The following is a 23,718-nucleotide window of genomic DNA, read 5'->3' on the forward strand; positions in this document are numbered from 1 at the left end:
AGACCTGCTGGCTGTTCTTACCTCCTGAACGAGCCCTCTCGTTCCATGTTGACAGACGGCTGCGACCTAGCGACCGGCCTGCAGCCACCGCCGACGAATCAGCATCTGAAAAAAGGAAACAAGCTAATTTGTGGTAGAGAACATTGTCTGACTTCAAAACAAAAAATCAACTGATACAACAAACTTAAAGGTGCAGTGTGTAGGATCTGGCGGTATCTAGCGGTGCGGTTGCAAATTGCAACCGACTGAAGCCTTTCCCGTGTGCCAAGCGTGTCGGAGGACTACGGTGGCCGATGTGAAAACGCGAATGGCCCTAGAGTCAGTTATTGTAGGAGTAGCGGAGGTCATTTGGAGCATAGCCAGTGTGTATGTAGGTGGGAAGTGAGTGGTGAAGCAAGAGAGAGAGAGCGGCGGCAATGGCAGCGAGTAAAGTTATCGACTCCAGCCCAAGCAGGAAAAGTTGCCAGTGTTTGGTTTGTCCGTTCTGGGCTACTGTAGAAACATTGCGGTGCAACACGGCGGACTCTGTGAAGAGGAGCCGCTCCCTATCTAGATACAAACGGCTCATTCTAAGGAAACGAAAAACACAACGATTTTTAATTTCAGGTGATTATACACTAAAGAAAACATAGTTATGAATATTATATTCCCATTTCTGCTAAAAAGATCCCTTTAATTTATAAAGCCTGAGTCCGAGTAGCATTTGAAAATGTCTAACTTTGCAAGTAAAAGCATCAACAAAGACACAGTGGCAGAGAGAAATGCACATCATCACCTCCAGATCATGAGGTGACAAGGCTGAAAGCAACACATAGACTGCACCAATTTTTTACTGAGATTGTCTCATTTTGCTTTGAATAAAACCGTATGCCTTCACCATGATGTGAAAGATGCTTCAATTGCACAGTCGTTTAAAAAGAGATACTAGTAGTGGTTAAGAAATGTGCCATTGTTGCATGCATACCCTTCTCTCTCTCTCTCTCTCTCTCTCTCTCTCTGTCTGTATATCCACTGTCACTATTAAATAAAGGCAAAATGCCCCCAAATATTAAACATATAAAAGAGAAGCTGCAATGTGCTCTTTATCTGTTGCAGTAAAAAACTACAAGTCAGACGGATGACTGACACTCACAGACAGACAAACAGACAGGTGTCTCTACTCACTGTCTAGCTGGACAGTATTCTAATCAAATTACAGTTAAGTGGTTGAGACAGATATTTGATCCTACCACGAACTCAGATGCCCCTACTCACACACTCACATACACACTCATACACACTCACACACACTCACATACACACAGATAGAATGGAATACACAGTATAACCAGCCGGGTTTGTAGGTTCAGGGCCAAACAGGGTAAAGCTGAAGCTTCCTCCTGACCTATATATCACCGTCTTAACCTAAACAACACTTTCTTTGCTCCACAGCCTCGTAATGACATCGTTAAAATTTGCGAACATTAAACGTGTCAGTGAATGACTTTACAGTTCCAGCGATTGGTTTTAGATTTTTGGTTTGCAATGTACTATAGGTGGAGTTTAGGTATGAGGTTCCCTGGAGAAGCTGAGGTCATGATCTGGGTAATCACATGAAAACTGTAATGTGTTTGTCATCTTAATGACTCTCCAGTGGTTCAGGCTTTACATCCTGGTTGTATATTTGTTGCTATGCAATATAAACCATGACCTGCTGTTGCCTGGCAGCTACAGTTATACAGAGTTTATCCTTCATATTCAACTTTATTATCTACACTGTAAACAATTGCTGTTAATTTACAGCAGAATTTCAACAGTATTAACCTGTTATTGCTAAAAAACAGTGCTTTACTGTTAATACAAAAGAAAACCTGTTAAATGACATTTTGGAAAAAGTGTCAACAAGTCTATTATAGCCTTTTTCCTAACAAGTGCCTTTAATTGTATTTAGTGTGACTATTCCTATGTCTGTAACCTGCTAAGTCTATTCATCTAGGCAAAAAATAATGTTTATTAAAATGTATGTAAAAAATACAACCTAAATAGTGCATTAAACAAATCAGTAAGATAATGTAAAAGAAAGGTGAAAAATCAGCTATATAATGTATCTTTAAACAGTAAATTAACTGTAAAATACTGTGAAATTAATAAAAAAAACAACCAGTTCAAACTGTATTTTTCATTAACAGTACAAAGCTGTAAATTTCAGCGACAGTATAATAATGTTAATTTAACAGTAACATAAAGGCAACCCTGCTGCCATCAGTTCTTTACTGCTATTTTACTGGGAAATTCTTAACAGTGTAGTTTTTCTTTGTAATTTCTCTGTGAGGCACATTTGCATGACATAAATTTAGCATGAAACTGAATTCTATTTGAATCAGGAGGAAGTCGAGCTGATTTGAGACCAGAATGAAACACCACTTTCAAGCAATATGTGGTGTTCGTGTGTACAGTAAAAAAGTGAATGATATTACAGTCATCTGTTTCTGGTAAATCCCACTGTGGCTCTGCAGAATGATCTTTGGATTGACGCACCGTGGCTTATAGTCCTGGTGCCGCCTGTCTCTGACTAACTCTTTCTTCTGCCACCACTCAGTGTGGTTTAGTGCCTTGCTTAAGGGCTCTTAGACTGTAGTTGCATGGATTGTGGTTTATGGGGGAGCTTCAGATTGTTTCTCATAAAGCCTCTAGCCAGATTTCCATGATCAGTGCAGGGACTGAAACCAGAGAGCTCCCACTCATTTAAAAATCTTCAGAGTGTGAAGCCTCCTCCTCCACCTCCACCTCTACCACCTCCTCCACCCGGCTCTCTCTCTCAGCAGCAGACAGTTTACATTGTAAGCAGATATCAGGGACTCCTGCTTGCGGAAATTAACACCCATAATCTGCTTCAACACACACACACACACTACCATCACCACTCTGCAGACTGGCAGCACACAACTGGGAAATTACCACCCTGCACCAGACAAGTGCTCCAGTGAAGTGTTGTCTGTGTCTTGCAGCAGGTTTGTCTGCTCTGCCAGCTATCTGGCACCAAACCAAACCACAAGCTGGAAGTCCTGCTGAAGCCTACAAATCATTGGTGTCTGTTTTTAAAGAGCTATCCTGCCCTGACAACAAGTCTGATTCAGTGTCTACATGTGGGCAACTAGTGGGAACACTTTCAAATTATGCAAAGCACAGACACCTTGGCATATATGGTGCATGAAGATTAATAACACTTAGTAGGAGGATTCCTCTTAAAGGATCAATCATAATGCTATATGGAGTAGAAATGGTAGAAGTATTGGGTTACTTTTATTATTTTATAGTAATAGCTTACAGTTTTGCTATGTATTCTTTGATCAGTATAAAAATGAGGAGGACAGTTGCTTTTCCTCAAGTTTACACAGTTGATTTTCATACTCACTTTTTCTGAAGTCTTCCTCGCTCCCTTTTAATAGAAAAGTGTTCTCTATGTTTAAATCCAGCAAAAACAAAAATGAAAAAGGCAATGGAGAGAGATGCGCACCTTCCTCCTGGAAACGATCCGATATGTGGAGGAAGACCTGGACCTGTGCTCCTGTCCTCATGGACACCGTGTGAGCTGCTGCGAGCTGTCAGGAGAGAGAGAGAGCAGAGAGAGAGGGAGGAAGTGAGAAACGTGAAGCAGAGAGAGAGAGAGAGAGAGAGAGAGAGAGAGAGTGGGTGTGTGTGAATACATGAGAGTTTTTGTGTGCAGGGGTCGGTGTGGGTGAGACATGTAGCATATATGGAAAGTGTTGTTGGAGTGTTAAACTATAATATGACACCCTGACATGACAGTTGAAAAGATACATAAAGAGGAAACAGTGAAGAAAGAAATTATGTTATTCTTTTTTATTCTAGGGCTTCTTTGTCACTCTGCTACTTTGCAGCTCTTATTCATCTACTCCATATTATAGGGCTGTCACCATGTCAGATTTTCACTATACGGTTATCATGACCAAAAGGTTTCGCGATAACCGATATTATCGCGATTTCTATAGAAAACTTTTAACTTTGTTTATTTTTTGTAGTCCCCATGTAGTTCCCACATAGAACTTAAAGCTGGGACCAAGATGGGTCTTGGGTATGTTGCCCAGTTGGGGCCCACATAACACCCATTGTAATCCTGCATGGACTCCATGTGGGCAATTGACACTGGGCCATTATGGAACCCGCAGACAATCCCATATAGGGCCAATTTTTCAGCAAATTTACTACCCACATGGACCCCACATACAAATGTTGGCTGGGATATTAAGGCTGTCACCATGTCAGATTTTCACTGTACGATTATCGTGGCCAAAAGAAATCGCGATAACCGATATTATCGCGATTTCTATAGAACACTTTGAACTTTGTTTATTGTTTGTTTTGTCACTTTTTTTGACAAATGAATTATTACACTTAAAGTAGGAGTGTAGGGAGGTATGAATAGAGGAACAGGAGGGAGAACTGTATATATACAATGATTTAAGTCAGGTTACACATGTCAGGAATGCAGGCGAGTAACTATCGCCCCTGACGAGGCAATGTCTGTCAAAGTTCCGACTGCCTGCGATAATATCAGCACTACAATACTTACAGTTATACAGCTACTTTGTATGTCTATACAGTTTTACATTATGTTTTTATATTTCAACTGCACCCTTTGTGTATGTATATATATATATATATAGAACAAAAGATGTTTACATTCCAACTAGTTATTCATTTGTACATTTAGATTCCTGTGTTTATTTTTTACTTGTGTATATAGAGCCAATACAACTAAGCAACATGCAATATCTCACTGTTTTTATAGGTCAAGCAAATACATATGTTTCTATTTATAATCTTTTCTCTTGCTCAAATTAAAGGGAGACACCCTAGAGGGTAAAAGAAAAAAATAACTAATATATATCACCATGAAACTTCACCAGTTGATTACTTACATTAAGCCAATTTTTTTTCATATTACAAGTTTTCTGAAATATTATGTTTAAATAAATGTTGCATTATCTAAAGCTAACTTGTGGTGAATTTAGGAGAAATCTAGAGACACAAAAAGACAGTGAAATGTAATAAAATAAATGCTTTCTTTCCACTAGTCTGAATTATATGACATGTTATTGAAGCAAAATAAACTCTCTCTACTCTACTACTACTACTACTACTATCTACTAATTGTATGTATATGAACAAAGAGGAAGCAGATAGTACCATGACGTCCAGCTGGATTTGTGGCATGTATTGAACCATAGCCGCTATTTAAAGAAAGAAAGAAAGAAAGAAAGAAAGAAAAAGAAAGAAAGAGTTTCCTCCTCAATTCAAACTCCAGCCTGAACGTGACTTTTTAGTGCAGATTAGAAGCCGCTTTGTCAGCAGGTCTGGAAACATTGGGAGTCTTTGTTGTCAGCAAATTGGACTCCCATCATGTTTAATTCATAGTGAAATAGTTCGTAGCCAAACCAATACAACAGCAGCAGCCCACTCCAAACACTGGACATTACACTGAGTGCTTTACTGCAGGCAGAGTCGGCCACTCAGCAGCTACACGGCACCTCTGTGTGTGTTTTTATGTTTTCACTTCTGGGCCAAAACCTGCATTTTAAAGTGTGATCACTTTACACTGCAGCACAGTATACAAGATCTAATGTACAGATCACTACATTAACCACAGAGCTTGCTGTGTCACAGACTGCACTCTGTCTGCACACTGCAGATGCAATTACTGACACACACACACACACACACTACAATGTCCCTCCCTCTGTAATAAGGAACAGGTTTATAATAGCAAAGTCTACTGGTCAAGGCCAGATTGTATCTTAAAAGTTCCCAGGACCATAAAACACACACACACACACACACACACACATGGGAGCACCTGGAAAAATACAGCTTGCCCAGAGTTCACTAATCACTTAACATTATATAAACAGAGTGTTACTAACGTCTCTGTGCACACACACCCGCCCACACACCCACAAAGTCGTGTTTCCATCATTTTAGAAGACATTCATTTCCTGGAGACTCACCCTAACCATAACCATAACCGCTACTTGCCTAAACCTAACCTTAAACCAAGTCGTCATCATAAAACGTAGTGATTTATGTTACGGGGACGTGCATTTTGTCCCCAAAAAGGAAGCAGAGGCCCCACAATGTGACTGTGTAATCACATTTATGTCCACCACAACATGAGTAATACATACCCACACACACACACATCTGGCATACACACTGTTATTTTGGCACGTACAAATACTGTAGACATGCTCACAATAACACAATCACATATTTAATGCAGACACACGACACATATTGATCAGTTTCTACACCCGGATGATGCATGTGTGTGTGTGCGTGTGTGTGTGTGTTTGATCAACCACACGTGACCATCAGAAACCTGCAGTAAATGAGTGATGTGAGTTTTTCTTGCAGTTAGCGATTGTTATTTTAGGGACATTCTCTCACGCTTGAAACTTGAACAGAAACCTGCTTACAACTAGTGTGTGTGTGCATGTGTGTGTGTGTGTATGTGTGTTTGGTAGCTTGTATTTGTGTATGCAAGTGTGTATTTTGATATCAGGAAATACAGGATGAACCTGCATTCCCTCTGTCACTGAACACTACATAATTTTGAAGATCCACATTATTTATTATTTATTTAATGATAGTTAGCCACTAAAAGCATTTATGAGTTGATATACTTGATTATTATGGATTTTATTATCCTAATTGTTGGGTTTGTACTCTTTGGATACAGTCCGTTCATGGCACGAGAGCACAAGGTCAAAGGTCAGCCCCAAAAGTAATACAGACAGTTCATTTGAATTCTGATGCTCAAGTTATTTCTGCAGTATAATGACTCTGCAGCAACTCTGCCGATAAGGTTTATGGTTGGCAGTTTGCACTTTTTACAGCACACTTTGAAGTCGATTTTAATGAGGAAACCACAACGCACACTGTGAGAGAGTGCACGGTAATATGAGATGCATGCCGTTTCTTTCCTTAAGACAAAAGCTTTTTCAGTGCAATATCGTTATATAATCAAAGTGGGTGTTTGAGGTCTGTAAGCTCGTATCAGGATGAGTTGCCTTTCACACTCCCTGCTTTTTATTTTTCATTTCCTCTCTGACACATACACCTCTCACTCTAAAAACTTTGTTTCACCTTCCTGGTTACTGGTCGTCAAGGCAAATGGACTGAAGAATTATAAAAAACAGTTCCCTCTCTTAGAAAACTACAATTACTTGTTTTTGCAAGTGAAATTCAATGTCTTATTCATGACATTACACACTTTTATCTAGCTCTAGAATAAGCAGTAAAATGTAGGGATTTTTATTATTTTCAATACACACATGCAAGGGGCTCCTATCTATATTTTCCATATAAATAAAAAGTATCACAAAATTATTAAATGCCATACAAGCAGGTGAAAACTTTTGCTTGAAGAGCATTCTCCATTAGTTTCAATGGGATTCAATGTACTTTCATGAAGTATGTCTGTTCGCTTCTATTAAAACCTCAGAACTTGCTTTTTTGAGATAACAATTGACTCTCAAATTCATATAGGAATCCTTCTGAATCCATTCAAGTAACTGATGCTCTGACTTACCTCGTCTTCCACTGAGGGAGCAGGTAGAGATGCGGCGCCTTGCTCAAGGGCAGGACAAAGTGTCTGTTACTGGCGACCTTTTGGCTGCAGGACTAATGGTCTGTATAGAGATACACAGTGTTTGTTTGTGTTCAGCCACACTCCATCTCCTCCAGTCTATTTAAACACACACATAAACACACACACACGCACACACACACACACAAGACCACATGTGGACAGGAAAAGCACTCAGGTGGACACGCTTTGACCAAAAATGTACTGAAATACACAAAAGCACACACTCTGTCCGCAGACAAACTGGCGTATCGTTTAAAACTCGGTGCCATGTTAATCTGGGCTGTGTAAACAGGGAGAAAAGCTGCTCTCGGGCCAATGGAAACAGCAGCAGGAACCTGTAATGACTCCACTCAGCAACCCACATCGTCCAGCGCCAACCTGCAGCCTCTGCTTACACGGCTACACGCTTACACCAAAACACGGCGAGGTTACAACATCATCGTGGAGGATGGGATTGTCCTTAAAATGAATCAACTGTAAACATTCAGCTCGTTATGTCTTCTTGTCTGTGTTTTATGTGTCTTGTTGTGTCAATGTCAGAAATTAAAATGATCTAACGCCATTTTAACCAAATATTTTCACAATAAAATGCACTTAATCTAAAAAATAACATGCACAACCTACACCTCAGTTCTTTCACATCTGTAATTCATTTGATTCTTCTTATTTCCTCCTTTGTGTTTACAGCACAAAAGCAGATAATGACTTTTACCTGGATTCAGAGTCATTTAGAAGAAGAGAAAATTTAAAAAGTTGTTCCTTAAAGGTGTAGTGTGTAAGATTTGGCAACATCTAGTGGTGTGGTTGCAGATTGCAACCAACTGAGTATCCCTCTGCTCACTCCTCCCTTTCCAAGACTGCGGTAACGTGAGCCGCCAAGTGCAAAACCGTGGTGATGGCATTCACGTCGCTCAGAGGCCATCCTTACCATAATAACACTACTTTAGGAGCAACAGAAGTCAGACGGCGGCTGGCGGTACCACGGTTTTGCACTCTGCGGCTCACGTTATCGCAGTTTCACAAGCGTGTCGGGCAACTACGGTGGCTTTCAGGTAACGTAAAAATGTGAAAGGCTCTCTCTAGAGCCAGTGTTTGGTTTGTCCGTTTTGGGCTACTGTAGAAACATGGCGGATATGAATGGCTCATTCTATACTAACGAAAACCATACAATTCTTAGTTTCAGGTGATTATACACTAATGAAAACATAGTTATGAATATTATAATCCATTTCTGCTAATAGATGCCCCAAAAATGTTACACACTGTTCCTTTAAATCACCACCATGCTGCTGAGCAAACAGAGTACTGACCTGTATTTACCCAGATCACAAGTCAGCATCTTGGTCCACACTGGTCACAGTCCAGCAGCAGCTAAAGGTTTAATGCTTCATTCAAGGGCAGCTGAAGGTAGAGGAAAAGCAATTATATAAATGAGTAAATAAATGAGTAAGAAGGAAAAAGAGGGTTAGAACAAGAAGGGAGACACATCTATGCAAATGGATTTACCCACAAACACTGTGCTAATGAGAAAAATCCAAACCCAACTTGTGATTTAAAGGTAGGGTCGGTAGTGTTGTTCAAATATATTTTTTTGTTATATTTGTTGAAATGTTCATCACATCCCAACCGCAATCAATAAATCAAAAGCTCTGACAAAAGTAGAAAAAAATGGTATCTGTGGCTGTCACAGGACTGTAATAAGACTGTGAAAGAAAACCAGACAGGGCGATGCGGCATCTGCGTCTCGCCCTGACGGGGTTTATTTCACAATAATGACCCGCTTAGCTGTACATTATCCCGCTTATTACACGGCTACTTACTGAAGAAATCAATAATTTGACACAAAAACGGTCCGCCAGAGTCCGACATCAGAACTGCGCCCATAGCAACGGTCTGTTATACCTAGCAACGGTCTGCTATAAAGAAATAACAGACAGTAGAACGCCGTGATTGACCAATCGGAATCGAGTATTCAACAACACCGTGTAATAAGGGAATATATTGTATAGAAGCCACTGATTCAATCTGTAGATTTTTGTCATTTTAAAAGCCACAAACTATCAGAGACAGACTCTTGACTCTAAATCCTAAGGGTGTTGTTTTTTTTGCAGGGACAGGAAATGCAAGGGTGACCGCTGTTTAGTAAACATATACCACCCCCACCTCCCCACACCGCTCACACACACAGTCCTTCCTGAGGCCCATATGGAAACTCTGTCAGCTAAAAAGGTTATGTAATAAGGTATTTCTCTATGTTTATATGTATTAGAATCAATGGATGGTCCCTCCACTGCAATAACAACTACTTCAGACATATGATACCAATGTAGTGGATGTTACCATGTTATGATAATATCTCTGTTACTTGGTCTCATGCTGTTTCTGTTCAGCCGACAGTGGAAATATTTAAAAGTGACAAAAATCACACCGCAGACTATCCGGATTATACATATATTTGGGTAGTATTGTTAAACAGTGATATATCATTGTCAAATTCATTACCACATGTTGATTTAAAGACTACATTTTCCGATAAACACTGCATCAAGGAAAATGCTGTTTCTCATCCCCACAGCTTGGATTCCTCAGTATGTGTTTGTCTTACTGTTTGATTTACTGAAGAGGAATTCAATTAATCTACCGTGTCTCTTGATTTGCCTCTTCTTCTGACATTGTGAGAAAGTCTGAACACTTTTAAGTTGGGTTACAGCTGGAGGAACAGTGACCACTTCCTGTTTCGTGCTGTGAAACAACCCAGCAGAGTTTCCATAATTTGACCTGGTTGCATCGTGTGTAAAGAGGAAGGGTGGAGTGATGACTTGTTATCTGTGGTCCCTGTGGTTCACCTGTGGTGCAGATAGGTAGGTTATACAAGTTTTTTTTTGCAGGTCATCGACAAGTGAGTAAAGTATTGCTTTTAGATTAATATTGCTTAAGTGTTATTTTATTGGCACATTAGCGGTGTGACTCTATGAATGGCTTGGTAAACCACCTAGGTAAATGAAATATCTCAACGACTACAGAGAGGATTGCAATGAAATTTGGTACAGACATTCCTGGTCCCCAGAGGATGTATGCTACTGACTTTAGTGATCCCCTGACTTTTCATTCAGCACTAGCTGGCCAAAGTTTTCACTTATCCAGTGAAATGCCTTCTCATCTACTGAATGGATTGAGACAAAATTATGTACAGATAATCATTGTTCCCAGACAAGGACTCCCTTGACTTTCCTCTAGTTTGTGGTTTTGTGAAATGTCTCAACAACTATTAGACAGACTGTTAATTTCTTGAATTAGTCATTTCAGTGTGATTCTTACTGTTAAATATTTGTTAAAGGTCCCATATCGTGCTCATTTTCAGGCTTATACTTGTATTTTGTGTTTTCTACTAGAACATGTTTACATGCTGTAATGTTCAAAAAACACTTTATTTTCCTCGTACTGTCTGCCTGAATATAACTGTGTTTACCCTCTGTCTGAATCGCTCCGTTTTAGTGCATTTCAATGGAATTGCAACGGAATTGCGTTGCTAGGCAACAGTTTGGGTCCATGTTTACTTCCTGTCTGCTGATGTTATTTACATACACTGCAACAGGAAATAAACTGGAACACATTTAGAATGTTTACGTTTAAAACTGTGCAATGGTCTAAATATTGTATGTTTGTGACATCACAAATGTACCGAAATCCTAACAGCTTGTTTCAAACGCACAATTTCTGAATACGGGCTGTGTGTATTTCTCTGTATATTGAGCGTTTTTGATAGTTAAACAGTATTTATATAGCACTTAAATCTGCTTTATAATGTAAAAAAAACTTCACTTTTTACAAAATGGGACCTTTAAGTGGACCATCAACTGGGCTGTAAAATATCCAGACTTGACAGCAGAGTGTTGCAGTTTTTAGGTTATGTCATTGTTGGACTACACAGCTCTACAGTGTGTCAAGTAGAGGATACCAATCTTCTCAGCCATGCTTTTATGTCTTTATGATAATTATAAATGTGCTCCAAAAGTAACATGACTTATGGCTGCTAAAATATTACACATGGCAACTTTAAAAGTGAGTTCAATATCTTTGTGGAGTCACTTACAAGGAAATGATCCAACTCAAAGATTCAAATTTTCTGTCTTTTTCTAAATATCGAGACAAAAAAAATCATCTATGCATCATCTAGGGAAATTTTGTTTCTTCGGCTTGTAACATTTACATAAACTGAAGAGTGGAACTGGCTGTACTTTCTGTCTGACGTCTGCATTTCTCCCACACACACGACATCTCAAGACCACCCCCCATCTTCCTCTCCCCTCCCTCTCTTTCTCTCTCACAGTGTCCTTTCAGAAAAAAAAAAGACCACGCTGCTGATGTAAGACTACTAATTGGTCACGACAACAGGATGAATAAGTGGAGGTGTAATGTACTGTATGCAAAATCAAAAATCCTTTATAAGCAGATTTTGTCGATTAATCTCTGCTCTCATGAACCTTTCAAAAAGAATAAATTTGCTATTTTTATTCCCACATTCATGTAGGTTAATTCTTCTTGTGACGAGCGGAGGTGTGCAGAACTGAAAGAGGTCATTTCCTGTATTTATGTGTAATTATATTATGCAAGTGGACTGTTAGTTGCATCTCTTTCTTTTATACAAAAAATGCTCATCACCTTTGACGCTGATAGTTACAGTCAGAATGACATATTGGCTCTTGTATTGTGACCAGATGTAACTCATTTTTACTCAAATCTACTTTAGGACTTTTCTGTAGCTCCCGTTGAATATTAGACGTTTGAGTCTGATACCGATATTTATATTTGAGATTTAGATAATCTGAAAACGAATCAGTTGATATGTTTATTTTTTTTTATTCTATCTACTGGAGCAACCATTTTTTGACAAGGATCCCTTAAAGGAGCTATATACGACATTCAGAGTCGGTGGGAGGGAGGTGGATGGGTCCAACAAACACAGGGCTTTCATCCAGGAGACTGCTGTTTGTGTCCTGTGCGTCACGTTATAATCAGCTGTTTGTTTGTGTCTCATGTTCACAACGTTCAGTATCATTTTCACTTTACAAACATAGTAGTTTTAAGCTCAACCATGTCCTAAACCTAACTACAGTGGTTGTATTGCCTAATCTTAAAGTGACACCAAGGGTAACTATAATAAATGATACCAAGGGGCGTGACAAAGCGGAGCCATGTGACGAGTTGGGATGAGAATGTGTTGGGAGGGAGAGTGACTTCATTCTCTGCTCAGGTAGACAGTACTCCTCTATATCTTTACATAGCAAATAGATGTTTTGCTGCTATATTAATGCTCTGAATGTCATATATATATAGAACTTTTAAATTAGGTAATAAAAGAATTATGACCAAGATATCTACTGAGCAGCTGAAAAACCAACTTGTCAGTGCTCTCTGGTGGACAAACTATGTAATAACAACATTGTTTCTACATCATCTCAACATATTTTGGGACTTTTTAAGATAACATCAGATGATATATCCTCCCAGACAGTTTATTGAATGGGATCTTCTTTAAAAAAAAAGAAGAGATCTCAAGTCATATGTAAGTCAATCAATAGTAGACTTGTCTTCAATGCCCCATTAAGTGCTCAGTGGTGCTTTGGACTGACCTTCTGGTGTAAGCAGGGTCATTCTTGTCCTCAGGCCACGCTGAAGGGGAACTCCCAAAATCCACTCAGCTAAACAGGAGCCTCAATGTTGGTGGTTTCCTGCAAGATTGGGAAGCAAAAAAAAAAAGGTATATCCATAGATAAATCAGAAAACATCCTACTATCATCGGTTGTATAGTCACAGTGAAAATGTACCAGCATGTGGTGGGTGATCATTTTTTCTGGTTCGTATGCATCTTGCACTTAACTAAATACGTTAATTTGGCTCATACACAAGCTTAAAGAAGCCAGATATGTGTGGGAGATGTTTGCTGAAAGGGTAACGTGAGACCTCGTAGTTTATGGTGTAAACAGTGTATGTGTGTGTGAAGTCGTGGGTTTGGTTTCACCTGACGGTTGTCACATTTTATCTCACTGATCTTCAATGAATCTAAAAGAGCACATTAATAATCATTAATAATGGCAGGACTAGAACAGCAATAACTGTAAAGTAAACTTGAGTAATCTAACCTCTACATCTGGTGTGAGTTCACCTGTAAACGCTGCATTTGGACATGATTCACAGTAGGCTGAATACCAAGCCCTACACTGCAAAAAAAATACAATATTAGGAAAATATTGTGTTTTACATTCAGACTCATCAAGTTTATTACATGCCATGCAAGTCCTAAAAATATTCCAGATATTTCTTTTTATTACTAGGACAAGTGAAGTCATCAAAGTAAAAGAAAATCTGAATAAATACATTTATTTGCCATTTTTGACAAGGCTAAATGCAGATTAAAATCATGTGCAATTTTTTTTGCAGTGCAGTATTCACATCACAGCAGGAAAACTGCAAAATGGAAATGTATTGTTATGCCGGTAAGTCTAACTTTCCTTCCTTCCTTCCTCTTTTTCTCTGGATTGACCATGTTATTTTCATTGTCTCCATGGTGACAGACAATAAGCACAGGTTCACACCTCACAACGAGCTGTTTCCTGATTGGCGGTGAAGCAAGAAGCTGTTTATTGATAAGGTGTGGATAACAGGAAGGAGGCCAGTGTATACAGTAAATCCTGCAGGTTATATGAAGTTAACAAAGATAAGTGCTGCAGCCATGTGGAAAAGATAAGTAACTGCAACAAAGGGGAAGATAAAACAAACCTGATTGTCTTATCTTGATATGATGTAGTGTCTAACAAGTTTAGTTATTGTGATACTACATCAGGTCTAGAAAAATGCTGACAAAATGAATTGAAGAAAGTAAATTGTTTTTATTTTGCCTTGTGCTTCGTATGTATCTTGTTTTTATGCTGACTGCTGTAAAGCACTTTGAATTGCATTGTTGAAATATAAATTAATGATAATAGGTATTACTGCCAATTATTTTTTTACAAAACTGAATACTTTCTGATTATAAACTGCTGTGATTTTATCGCTTTTAAATCAAAATTCCATTTTGAATTGAATCTTGATCCCAAGAATTGAAATCAAATCGGGAGATACCAAAAGATTCACACACCTAATAAATTAAATATTATTCCATTACATATTTGTTGACATTTCAACCATTTTTTAAGGGATCATAAAAAATAATAAAAATAATAATAAATAAAAACCACACTCATTGCTTTTTCTAAAAGTCTCTAAGTTACAAAGAGTAACTTATAAAATAATATTATGTATCATTATCAGTACTGTGCTCTTGTGTCCATGTCACTGTGTACCTGTCTGTCCATCTGTTGTGGTTCATCGTGACCCAGCGGCCTGTTAAAAAGATAACGTATTAGATGTTAAAACATAAACAGCAGAGAGACATGATTTAATCTCATTCCTATCTTCATGTTGATTTAAAGTCCAGTCACTGCAAATTCATTTAAACAACTTTTATTTATTAAGTTTTTACAAATAAAGTAACAAATTTCATTGTATTGTAGCGCAAAGCGCAAAGTTTTTTTTTTAATATGAAGCTTGAACACTCTATACTTAGTGCAAAACATACCGTTAAAGGCTGCCGATGACTCCCTACATGTATTTTTTGTTTGTTTTTTCTTTCATTCATTCATCCATGTTTTTTTTTTTTTTATCCAACCACTTTGTACAATGTCAACACGATACAGAAAAAAAAAATGAAACCACTGAATTAAGTTAGGTGCCGCTACGGACATTAAAAACTGCTGATAAAACAAATGAGAAATAATAATAATAATAATAATAAAAAAAGAAACCAGAAACACAATCAACATGTTGAGAAAAATGTTTTCAGTAACAGTCGGAGGAACTGTTGCTGTGCTTGAGACTCAACATCATTCCACAGGAGCAAGCTACATGAAACAGCGAGGAGACGCACTGAATCAATCTGTGTGTGTGTGTGTGTGTGTGTATCTGTTGGTGCACTGAAAGGCATTTTTTTTTTTTTTTTACATGTGGGCACTTCTACAGTAAAAAGCATAAAGGTTAGCGAGTCCTGAACAGGCAAAAACTGAACTTAATCTAATGTGAGCGAGTCCAAAACAAACTACTGCTACACTGTCTGTGTGTCACCAGAGAAAAAAGCATCCTACTTTTCCACTTTAACTTCAGGAAACTTCACAATAAGAGTGCCCGGCACTGGATAACTCTCAAGCCTTTCACAGTAAGAGTCCTCCACCACAACTCTAAAACTTCACAATAAATTGCACCCACTGATGTAGAGCATTAAAAAATAAAGAGTCCTCCAGCAGGGGGGGCGTAACTGCCAAACCAAACGGTAACTATCAGAGCTTGACAGCGTTTCTGTAACTTTAAATAATATTGCATTGTAGCCGCTGCACAGTAGGCATTTCTTTCATAGTAATCATGTAGTCGAGACACAGCAAAATAGGATCAAACGTCTACTGTGGAAGTCATTTGAGGCTCGAGCAGTTGCAAAGTGAAAATCCAGGCTGTTACCTGGCAACCAAAACAGCTCCAGTGAGTAAAAGCAGTAAAAATATACTGAATTTACTTTTTTTTTTTTTTTATCTTGACCTCTGATGTTTCCACTCCACTGACGTAAAAGTCAAATGGCACTGAGTCGGTGGCATCATTAAAGGTTTGACTTCTTTGAACAGGTAACCAGAACTAAAGCAAAGTGGCTCAATGATTATTCACAGCTTTCAACCAAACTTGCCTAGTAGTAAAAAAAAAAAATTTGCATTATTATTCATGAGAAATGGAAAATATCCCCAAAAACTAGCAAAAAGCAATGTGTTTTTTTTTTGTACAAACTCTACAAAGTTTTCATGTGAATCCAGAACACCCATTCCCAGCAAAAAAAACAACAACAACAAAAAAGATGCTTTAAGTGAATGTCAAAGTTTGTACCAGATATGTTTTCATTTGCACAGACAAATGAAAACAGAAAAGAGGACAGGGTGTCAAAGGCCTTGAATCTATAATCACTTCCATCATTTGAACCACCGTCATCAATCCCAGTACAACCATCAGAACCACCACTGTGCTCACAGTCATTCTCACCACCTCCATCCAGCACTGTGATGCCCTAATGGGCAAATATGTTTGGTTTATATAGTGAATAAAACCGGTTTAACCCCAAATGGTGCAGCTTCAGAAACATACCGTGGGAGTAGGAGTGGATGAGACAATATTCATACCTTTTTGCAGACTTGTTTTTGCCCAATAGCAGCAATTCTCAGATGAGGAGGCACCCAACCAAATCTGTTAAAAGACAGTATAGTTCTGCTGGCCTCGTAAATGGTTTTTGATTAAAGCCGACATCTTTCGTAATGGGATAAAAAACTGAATAACACCGGGTTACACTTAGAGGAGCAATTAGCTTCTTTTATGAGGGTCGTGTCTAGAAGATAACCCCCAAATTGCGAAATCTTGCAAACAACTCTTGTGAGACTCGCTGCCCGACAACCTGTCCTAGCCTAACCTTTCAAGGTCAATGTCTAACCTTGACCATTCAAGATCAATACTTAACCTTAACCATTCAAGGTCAATGCCTAACCTTGACCATTCAAGATCAATACCTAACCTTAACCATTCGAGGTCAACGCCTAACCTTAACCATTCGAGGTCAACGCCTAACCTTAACCATTCGAGGTCAACGCCTAACCTTAACCATTCAAGGTCAATGCCTAACCTTAACCATTCAAGGTCAATGCCTAACCTTAACTATTCAATGTCAACGCCTCGACTTAACTATTCGAGGTCAATACCTAACCTTAACCATTCAAGGTCAATACCTAACCTTAACCATTCAAGGTCAATGCCTAACCTTAACCATTCAAGGTCAATGCCTAACCTTAACTATTCAATGTCAACGCCTAACCTTAACCATTCAAGGTCAATGCCTAACCTTAACCATTCAAGGTCAATGCCTAACCTTAACTATTCAATGTCAACGCCTCGACTTAACTATTCAAGGTCAAGGCCTAACCGTAACTATTCAAAGTCAATGCTTAACTTTAACCATTCGAGATCAATGCCTAACCTTAACTATTTTGCGAGTGTTTCGCCATTTATGTGTAACCTTCTAGACACGACCTACTATGAATGATGGGTTCCAACGTGAAAACACTATTTTATGCCAAAGTTTGGACAGTTTTGGTTATTTTAAATGAGAGATTTCTGTATTTCTTTGTTCTCTTCTCGCTGTTTGAAGTGGGCGGGTCTCAGTTGGAGTGCACCAATCAGGATTGAGCAACCTTTGAATCAGATGCCAATTGGTGGCTTGTTTGGTCACTGTCAAATCTGATTGAATATCAGGGCCCCTACCACATTTCTGCCCAGCTATCGCAGACTCAGTCTAACATTTCGACACACTGAGCCGAAATGAGTCTTTTTTTACGCTGGGTCCTTTCATTTCTGCTTATTTCACATGTAGGTCAAAAAAGAATCCGTTTGGTTTTGGTAAAAACATAAATCTCAACAATAAAAGAAAGTAACTTTAGTTCTCTGTACCAATGCGCCCTCTGCTGACTTTATGCTGCAACCTGGGCCTAAAATACAGAGTGGTCCAAGCTTCAAATACAATCTTCAACAACTCCCTCCTTGAAAATAAAATTCCCGCCCCTGTTTCTCCCCCAAAATATCTACATTTAAAACCCTGAAAAATGGCACTGATAAACTCTCATGTTCTCTCTATGTTTCATCATGTTGGTGGCGTAACAGTCTGGGCCTCGAGTGTAGGTAAAGCACAGCAATGGGCCTCACTTCACAGAAACAACACTGACTTCAAATGGTGGCCTATTTCACTCATAAGTGGTCAATCTCATTGGTTTAAATGGCAGCAGAGTTGGGGCTCAATTCTATCAATTCAAAGAGCTAAGTTGGGGAAAACATTCTTGCTTTTTTTTGGGGGGGGAAACACTCTCAATTAGTTGAAATCTAAGAGAATTAACCACAAAACCAGCTGCAGCGCACACAGTAGCCGCTAACAATAACTGCATCTCCACCAATCTACTGCTCCACTCATCACCACTGACTTCAAACCGTCCACACACGCTGTCAAGTGTGCTTAACTTTAACCCAAGTCCCCCAACGAAAAAACAAGCAACAGGAAGGATGCAAGGCACTAGTAAGTTCCTCCAGTGTTTCTCACCGGAGGCTCTATGGAGGGTCAGGGGGAGCGAAAAAGAAAGCAAAAATAAAAAGACAGACTTTTTTTTTTTCAAGTACATTAAAATGGACACCATTGGTTTATACATTCACATTCATCTAACAAAACCAGGGGAGAAAGGGAAGAGGAGGGCTATTTAAAGTGTCTGATATATAAGTACTGTATTAAGAAAAAAAAAAATAGCTAGCATTACTTTATTATCTAAATATCTATCCTGCCGTTCACTCCGGTTTTGTCTTGATAATCGGGCTTGGAGGTCGGTTTCGACTTTCAATTCAATCAGTTGTAAAAGAGGAACTGAAACTGCGGTTTGATTAGTTGTCGGTAAGGCATTTTGTTTCAGAGCGCGTCCTCGCTAACTGGAACACGAGGACGATTATTGAAAAGAGGTGTTCTCAATTTTTCACGTTTCGATGAGAATCCATTCGCTGAAAGCCGTGAATTGAAAGTGAAAGGACCCCAAAACCGTTTCTCTGTATGCTTTTATGTTTTATTTCACCCTAAAACTAATGTTGTCCAACAACATTTGCTAATAATAAACAACAAGAATCACAGTGTTTCCACATCGTACAGCGATGTGCGCGTATAACAGGTCCATCGACAGAATTTTGTTTCTTTTCTTTTTTTTTTAAATAGAATAATAATCATTAACAACAACAATGTACATTGCAATCGTTCCAACAACAGATGTCGAAACCAAAACCTAATGATGACACTAAAGAACTGAGGCATTAGTCTGTGAAATCGGTCTGTTAAACGGCTGCTCCAACGATATGTGTGTGTATTTACATGAGTCTGTGTGTGTGTGTGTGTGTGTGTGTTTATATGAATGTCTCATGCATTATGTGTGTGTGTGTGTGTGTGTGTTAGATTGCGAGCTGGGGGGCAGCAAGCACAACAAACCCGACAAAATAAAACAACAAAATGGAATCATCATGGCTAAAAAATAAACACAAACTGTACAGGGACTCTGATATTATTCTGATAACAAGGCCACTTTTTTCACGCTGAGTTCTCTCATGTTCGGGCTTTTTTTTTTTTCTCCCTCTAAAAGGTTTTCTGCTGTTATTGCTTCAAATGGCAACAGAGAGGCGGCGAGAGGGATGGAGGAAGAAGAGGAGGTGGAGTCGTGATGGTGAAGAGGCGTCCTGTCCTGTCCAGTCAGTACTTTCAGTAATAACGCACACAGCCAGTGTGTGAACAGGAAAACGTGTGTGAAGAGGGTGTTTGACTCTTCTCGCTGCTCTTCATCCTCTTTCTTTCCTCCATCTCTCTCCGTCTGTTTGAGCGGTTTTTGTGGGAGGAACAAGACACAAGAAGGTAACGAGGAGGAGTAGCTGTCACGGTTTTCCCTCAAGCCGACGAGTCAAAACCCCCCAGATGTTCAAATGTGCGTTTTGATTTGATCTTGATTTAGTTTGTGCTTTGAATTGAGGAAACATTTCCAAATTCTGAATACTGAAGAAAAAAACACTTCCTGAACTTAAACACCTCTCCATTCTGCTCTCACCTGATATCAAAGCTTTTTTACCTGCTGCTATGCGGCATCCTTCCTTTTAAGCACATTTAAAAGACGCAAACTGCAATTATTCCAGAGTGATGTAGCTTCTCGTGCATCGTTTGATGCTAAGACAGACGACCTTAATGCGATGGCCAGCCATGCTCCCCTCTGTATACCTCTTAATAGAGGTCTTTTCTGTATTAAATTTGGAAAAACTGCATTGTAGCAAGTTTCATATCTTCTTTGAGAGCTTGTGATTTTCTTTAATCCTCAGTCTGAGAGCTAAACGTTAAAGCAATTACAGCATTAGAAGCTATTAAGAGGTGCTGTGTAAAGCTGGCCACCACATTCGTCCCCCTTCAACCTGATGCTACATCTCCCCTCCGCTGGGTGATTGTGTGACCTGCCTTGTAAAGACTTGTCCACTCAAATGTAGAGCATGAAATGGAACAAGTGTGCGCATACACAATACCTGATACCAAACAAGTTATTAACACCAATCCCGCACCCTGTCAACACCTCTTTGGCCTTTTAAACATTGCACTCGTGAGTCTTTTTTCCTTTATCCTTGAGCATTTGGCTGACAAATACAAACACAGCACAAAAGGGAGATTGTGTGACTGCGTTTGCGTATTGGATGCAGAGGCGAGATGCGTCACACACACACTGTGGAGATGTGGCCACGTCGCATTCTTCGCTCCTCTTCATTTCCTTTTCCTCCTCTTGAACAGGTCAGCTTCTGTCATTTCAAAACTCCTCGCTCTCCACGCTCCCTCCAGTTCTTCCGTCCTCTCTGGCCGATCAAACCCGTAAACACTCTGTTCCACGCCAGTCCAGTCCAGTCCAGTCGGGCCGTGATTCAATCCAGCCCTCACCCCCAGCCCTACGTGGTCCTCAGGTTGGGTCCTCCTGGGTTGCTGACCGACTTCTGGAGAGAGTTGGTCAGGTGGAAAGCCTGGAGCGGTCCCTGCCCGGGAATCTGGCCCTGTCCGCCCACCGTGGTGGGGTAGGGGCCCAGGGGCTGGGAGGTGCTGACCAGTAGAGGCCCGGGCTGCGCCGGGGCCTGCTGCGGGGTCGACATGCCGTGAGTCGGACCGGACCATTGTGCGCTGTAGGCCGCGGTGGGGGTGTAGTGGATGAACTGGGGAGGCTGGGGTTGAGGTGGAGTGGAGGAGGCGGGGGGGTGGCACAGGGAGCCCTTGCGGGCGGCCAGAGAGGTAGCAGTGGTGGAGTTCGTAGGGAGGTGGGCTGAACCTCCGATGCTGCTGGGACACAGCTGGCTGGGAGCAGAGTACTTCCTGCTCAGACTGGCTGACTGGATGACCTGGAGAGGAGGAGAGTTTACATCATCAAACACGTAGAGTTGTTCATTCAAGCACATATTTATTTTTGAATGACCTTTCTTTAAAAAAAGAATTTAATTTGATAGATACATGTGTGTCCCTTTCAAAACCAACTTAAACCGTCTGTTGAAAGCGGCTCAGCTCTGTACTCACTGATCTTTATTCCATGCTCTTCATGACTCGCTTTTACTTGACAAGCATACATTGTGATGTGCTATTGTTTGTAGCTGTGTATTGTGCGTTTTGTATGTTCTTTCTTGTATGACTGTAGTATGTTCCTTTGTTTTGACCTGCCAAGGGACTACAGATATGAATAAGCTCAAAGCTATAATCTGGTACGGTGCATCAAATGGTGACATTTATGTTTTAAACTGTACATGGTCCCTTTTAAATAAAATAAAATAATAATAAAAGGAGTAACTATTAGACTGACCAAGGCACAAATTCAAGATTATTTTTAAATCTAAATTTCTAAAACATGCATCTCAGGGAACAAAAGTATACTTTACTCAAGCAAAATATAGCATAATATAAGTACTTCTACCACCACTTTATATATAACATGTTTTGAAAACTCTGTGAAGAACAGCTTATGTGTGTGATGTGAGGCTGGATTACAAACCGGGCCAAGCAGGCACCTGCCACACTCTCAGAGTGTTTGGTGATTTAATTATTTGCATGATACAATATCAAATCAGACTGGTGCTGAATTAGTTGCTCACCCTGCAGTCCCGTCTTGTAGAGGGGCCATGTGTTTTGGAAGCCGGTCATAAGACCTTTATTATTTTAGTTTATTTTGGGAACATTTGTTTTTAATCAAATGAACACAAATTGATTTGCATATAATGAAGCTGCCATGTACAGTATAGTCTGCTGTATCCACCGTACTTAATGGGAAGTTGGAGGTCACAGGAGAGCTAATTGTTCCCCTTGGGGCCCCCCTAACAGGTTAATCCAGCCATGATGTCATATGGTGTATTTTTAAACTAACCTCGTAGCTATGTCCCTGTGCTGGGGTCTGCTGCAGCTGTTTGGCACTCCTCTTCCCCTGAAAAAAAATCATATTTATTTCAGTTTACTCACCTGTACATTACTTTATTAAACACAAAAACTGATCACACTAAACAGTTACCCACCAAACCTCAAGGATCAATAAATGAAGACAATAAAATCAGACAGTGGGAGGGTTCAAAGCCCTCAAAGCAACTTTATCTACTATTGGATGTCCCCAGAGCCTGCCTTAAAATAAAGGAAGACCAAGCATTTGCTGTCTTTTTCCTCTTTCCACTATTAGATCATGCAATTACATTGACATTTTCTACAAAAACTAAATTATATTCCCTCCCTTTTCTTCTTAGCTGATGTTTTAGTCACTGTACACACACATAAAGTGCAAAAAATGCATACAGGACCAGGTAGAGGTTTAGAAAACGGTAGGTTTGGGCTGAGATTTGTCTTGGCGTTCAACAAACTGCCCTTTAGAGTTTAGTCTCTTTCCTCTATCTGTGTTCTTGTCTGGTAAACTGAATACTGGAACTGGTGAGTCATCTTCTGCTGCAGTAACATAAATCATAAAAACAAGCAGTAAACCTGTGAGAGGTTCATGGCGTCACGGGCCCAGTTGTCCACCAGTTTATGGAGGTCGTCGGTGAAGGTTCCTTTCCTCTGGTTGGGGGCGGACATGTTGGGGGGCAGACACTGAGAACCACCCTGACTCTGACCCAGACCGCCTGAACCGCTCACTGCATTGGTGCTGTTAGTCCCTGTGGAGAGAGCAGAGAGAGAGAGAGAGAGAAGAGAAGAGAAGAGGAAGGAGGTGAGATATTGTTCAAACTAGAAGATGATCATTGATGTTATCTGAATATATGTCTTGACCATGAAAAGGGCGTTACATGGTGACAGAGGCTGGTCGGGACAGAGGTTTTAGGGGTAGGTCAGCATGTCGATAATGGTCGTTATATTGTTTAGGTGTCATGAAATAATGAAGACAGACGGGGAC

The 23,718-nt window shown here is 39.8% G+C and overlaps 2 protein-coding genes and 1 long non-coding RNA gene across 4 annotated transcripts in view; all 3 read right to left on the reverse strand.

Annotated features, from left to right (window-relative positions):
• Positions 1-3,483, reverse strand: part of LOC119482655 (proline-rich protein 5-like) — a 30,621-nt gene extending 27,138 nt beyond the window's left edge. For both annotated transcript variants that reach the window (XM_037760372.1, XM_037760371.1), the window contains exons 1-2: positions 3,395-3,483; positions 22-105 (exon numbers count right to left, since the gene is read on the reverse strand). In XM_037760372.1, the coding sequence (XP_037616300.1) occupies positions 22-47 (26 nt within the window). In that variant the 5' untranslated portion in view covers positions 48-105; positions 3,395-3,483. The remainder of the gene's footprint in view (positions 1-21; positions 106-3,394) is intronic.
• A 1-nt stretch (position 3,484) lies between these two features.
• LOC119482657 lies at positions 3,485-17,273 on the reverse strand. Its single transcript, XR_005205485.1, has 7 exons — positions 14,995-17,273; positions 13,818-13,872; positions 13,674-13,714; positions 13,285-13,383; positions 8,962-9,052; positions 7,592-7,747; positions 3,485-3,581 (listed from the first exon to the last, which is right to left on the reverse strand). It is a non-coding gene; the product is annotated as an uncharacterized LOC119482657 (long non-coding RNA).
• Positions 17,274-19,343: 2,070 nt separating this feature from the next.
• Positions 19,344-23,718, reverse strand: part of LOC119482654 (serine/threonine-protein kinase WNK1-like) — a 109,896-nt gene continuing 105,521 nt past the window's right edge. The window contains 3 exon segments of the mRNA XM_037760368.1: positions 19,344-21,700; positions 22,711-22,767; positions 23,310-23,482. Coding sequence (XP_037616296.1) covers positions 21,260-21,700; positions 22,711-22,767; positions 23,310-23,482 — 671 coding nt within the window. The 3' untranslated portion in view covers positions 19,344-21,259.

Source organism: Sebastes umbrosus, chromosome 23, assembly GCF_015220745.1.
Source record: "Sebastes umbrosus isolate fSebUmb1 chromosome 23, fSebUmb1.pri, whole genome shotgun sequence".
NCBI classification, from domain to species: Eukaryota; Metazoa; Chordata; class Actinopteri; order Perciformes; family Sebastidae; genus Sebastes; species Sebastes umbrosus.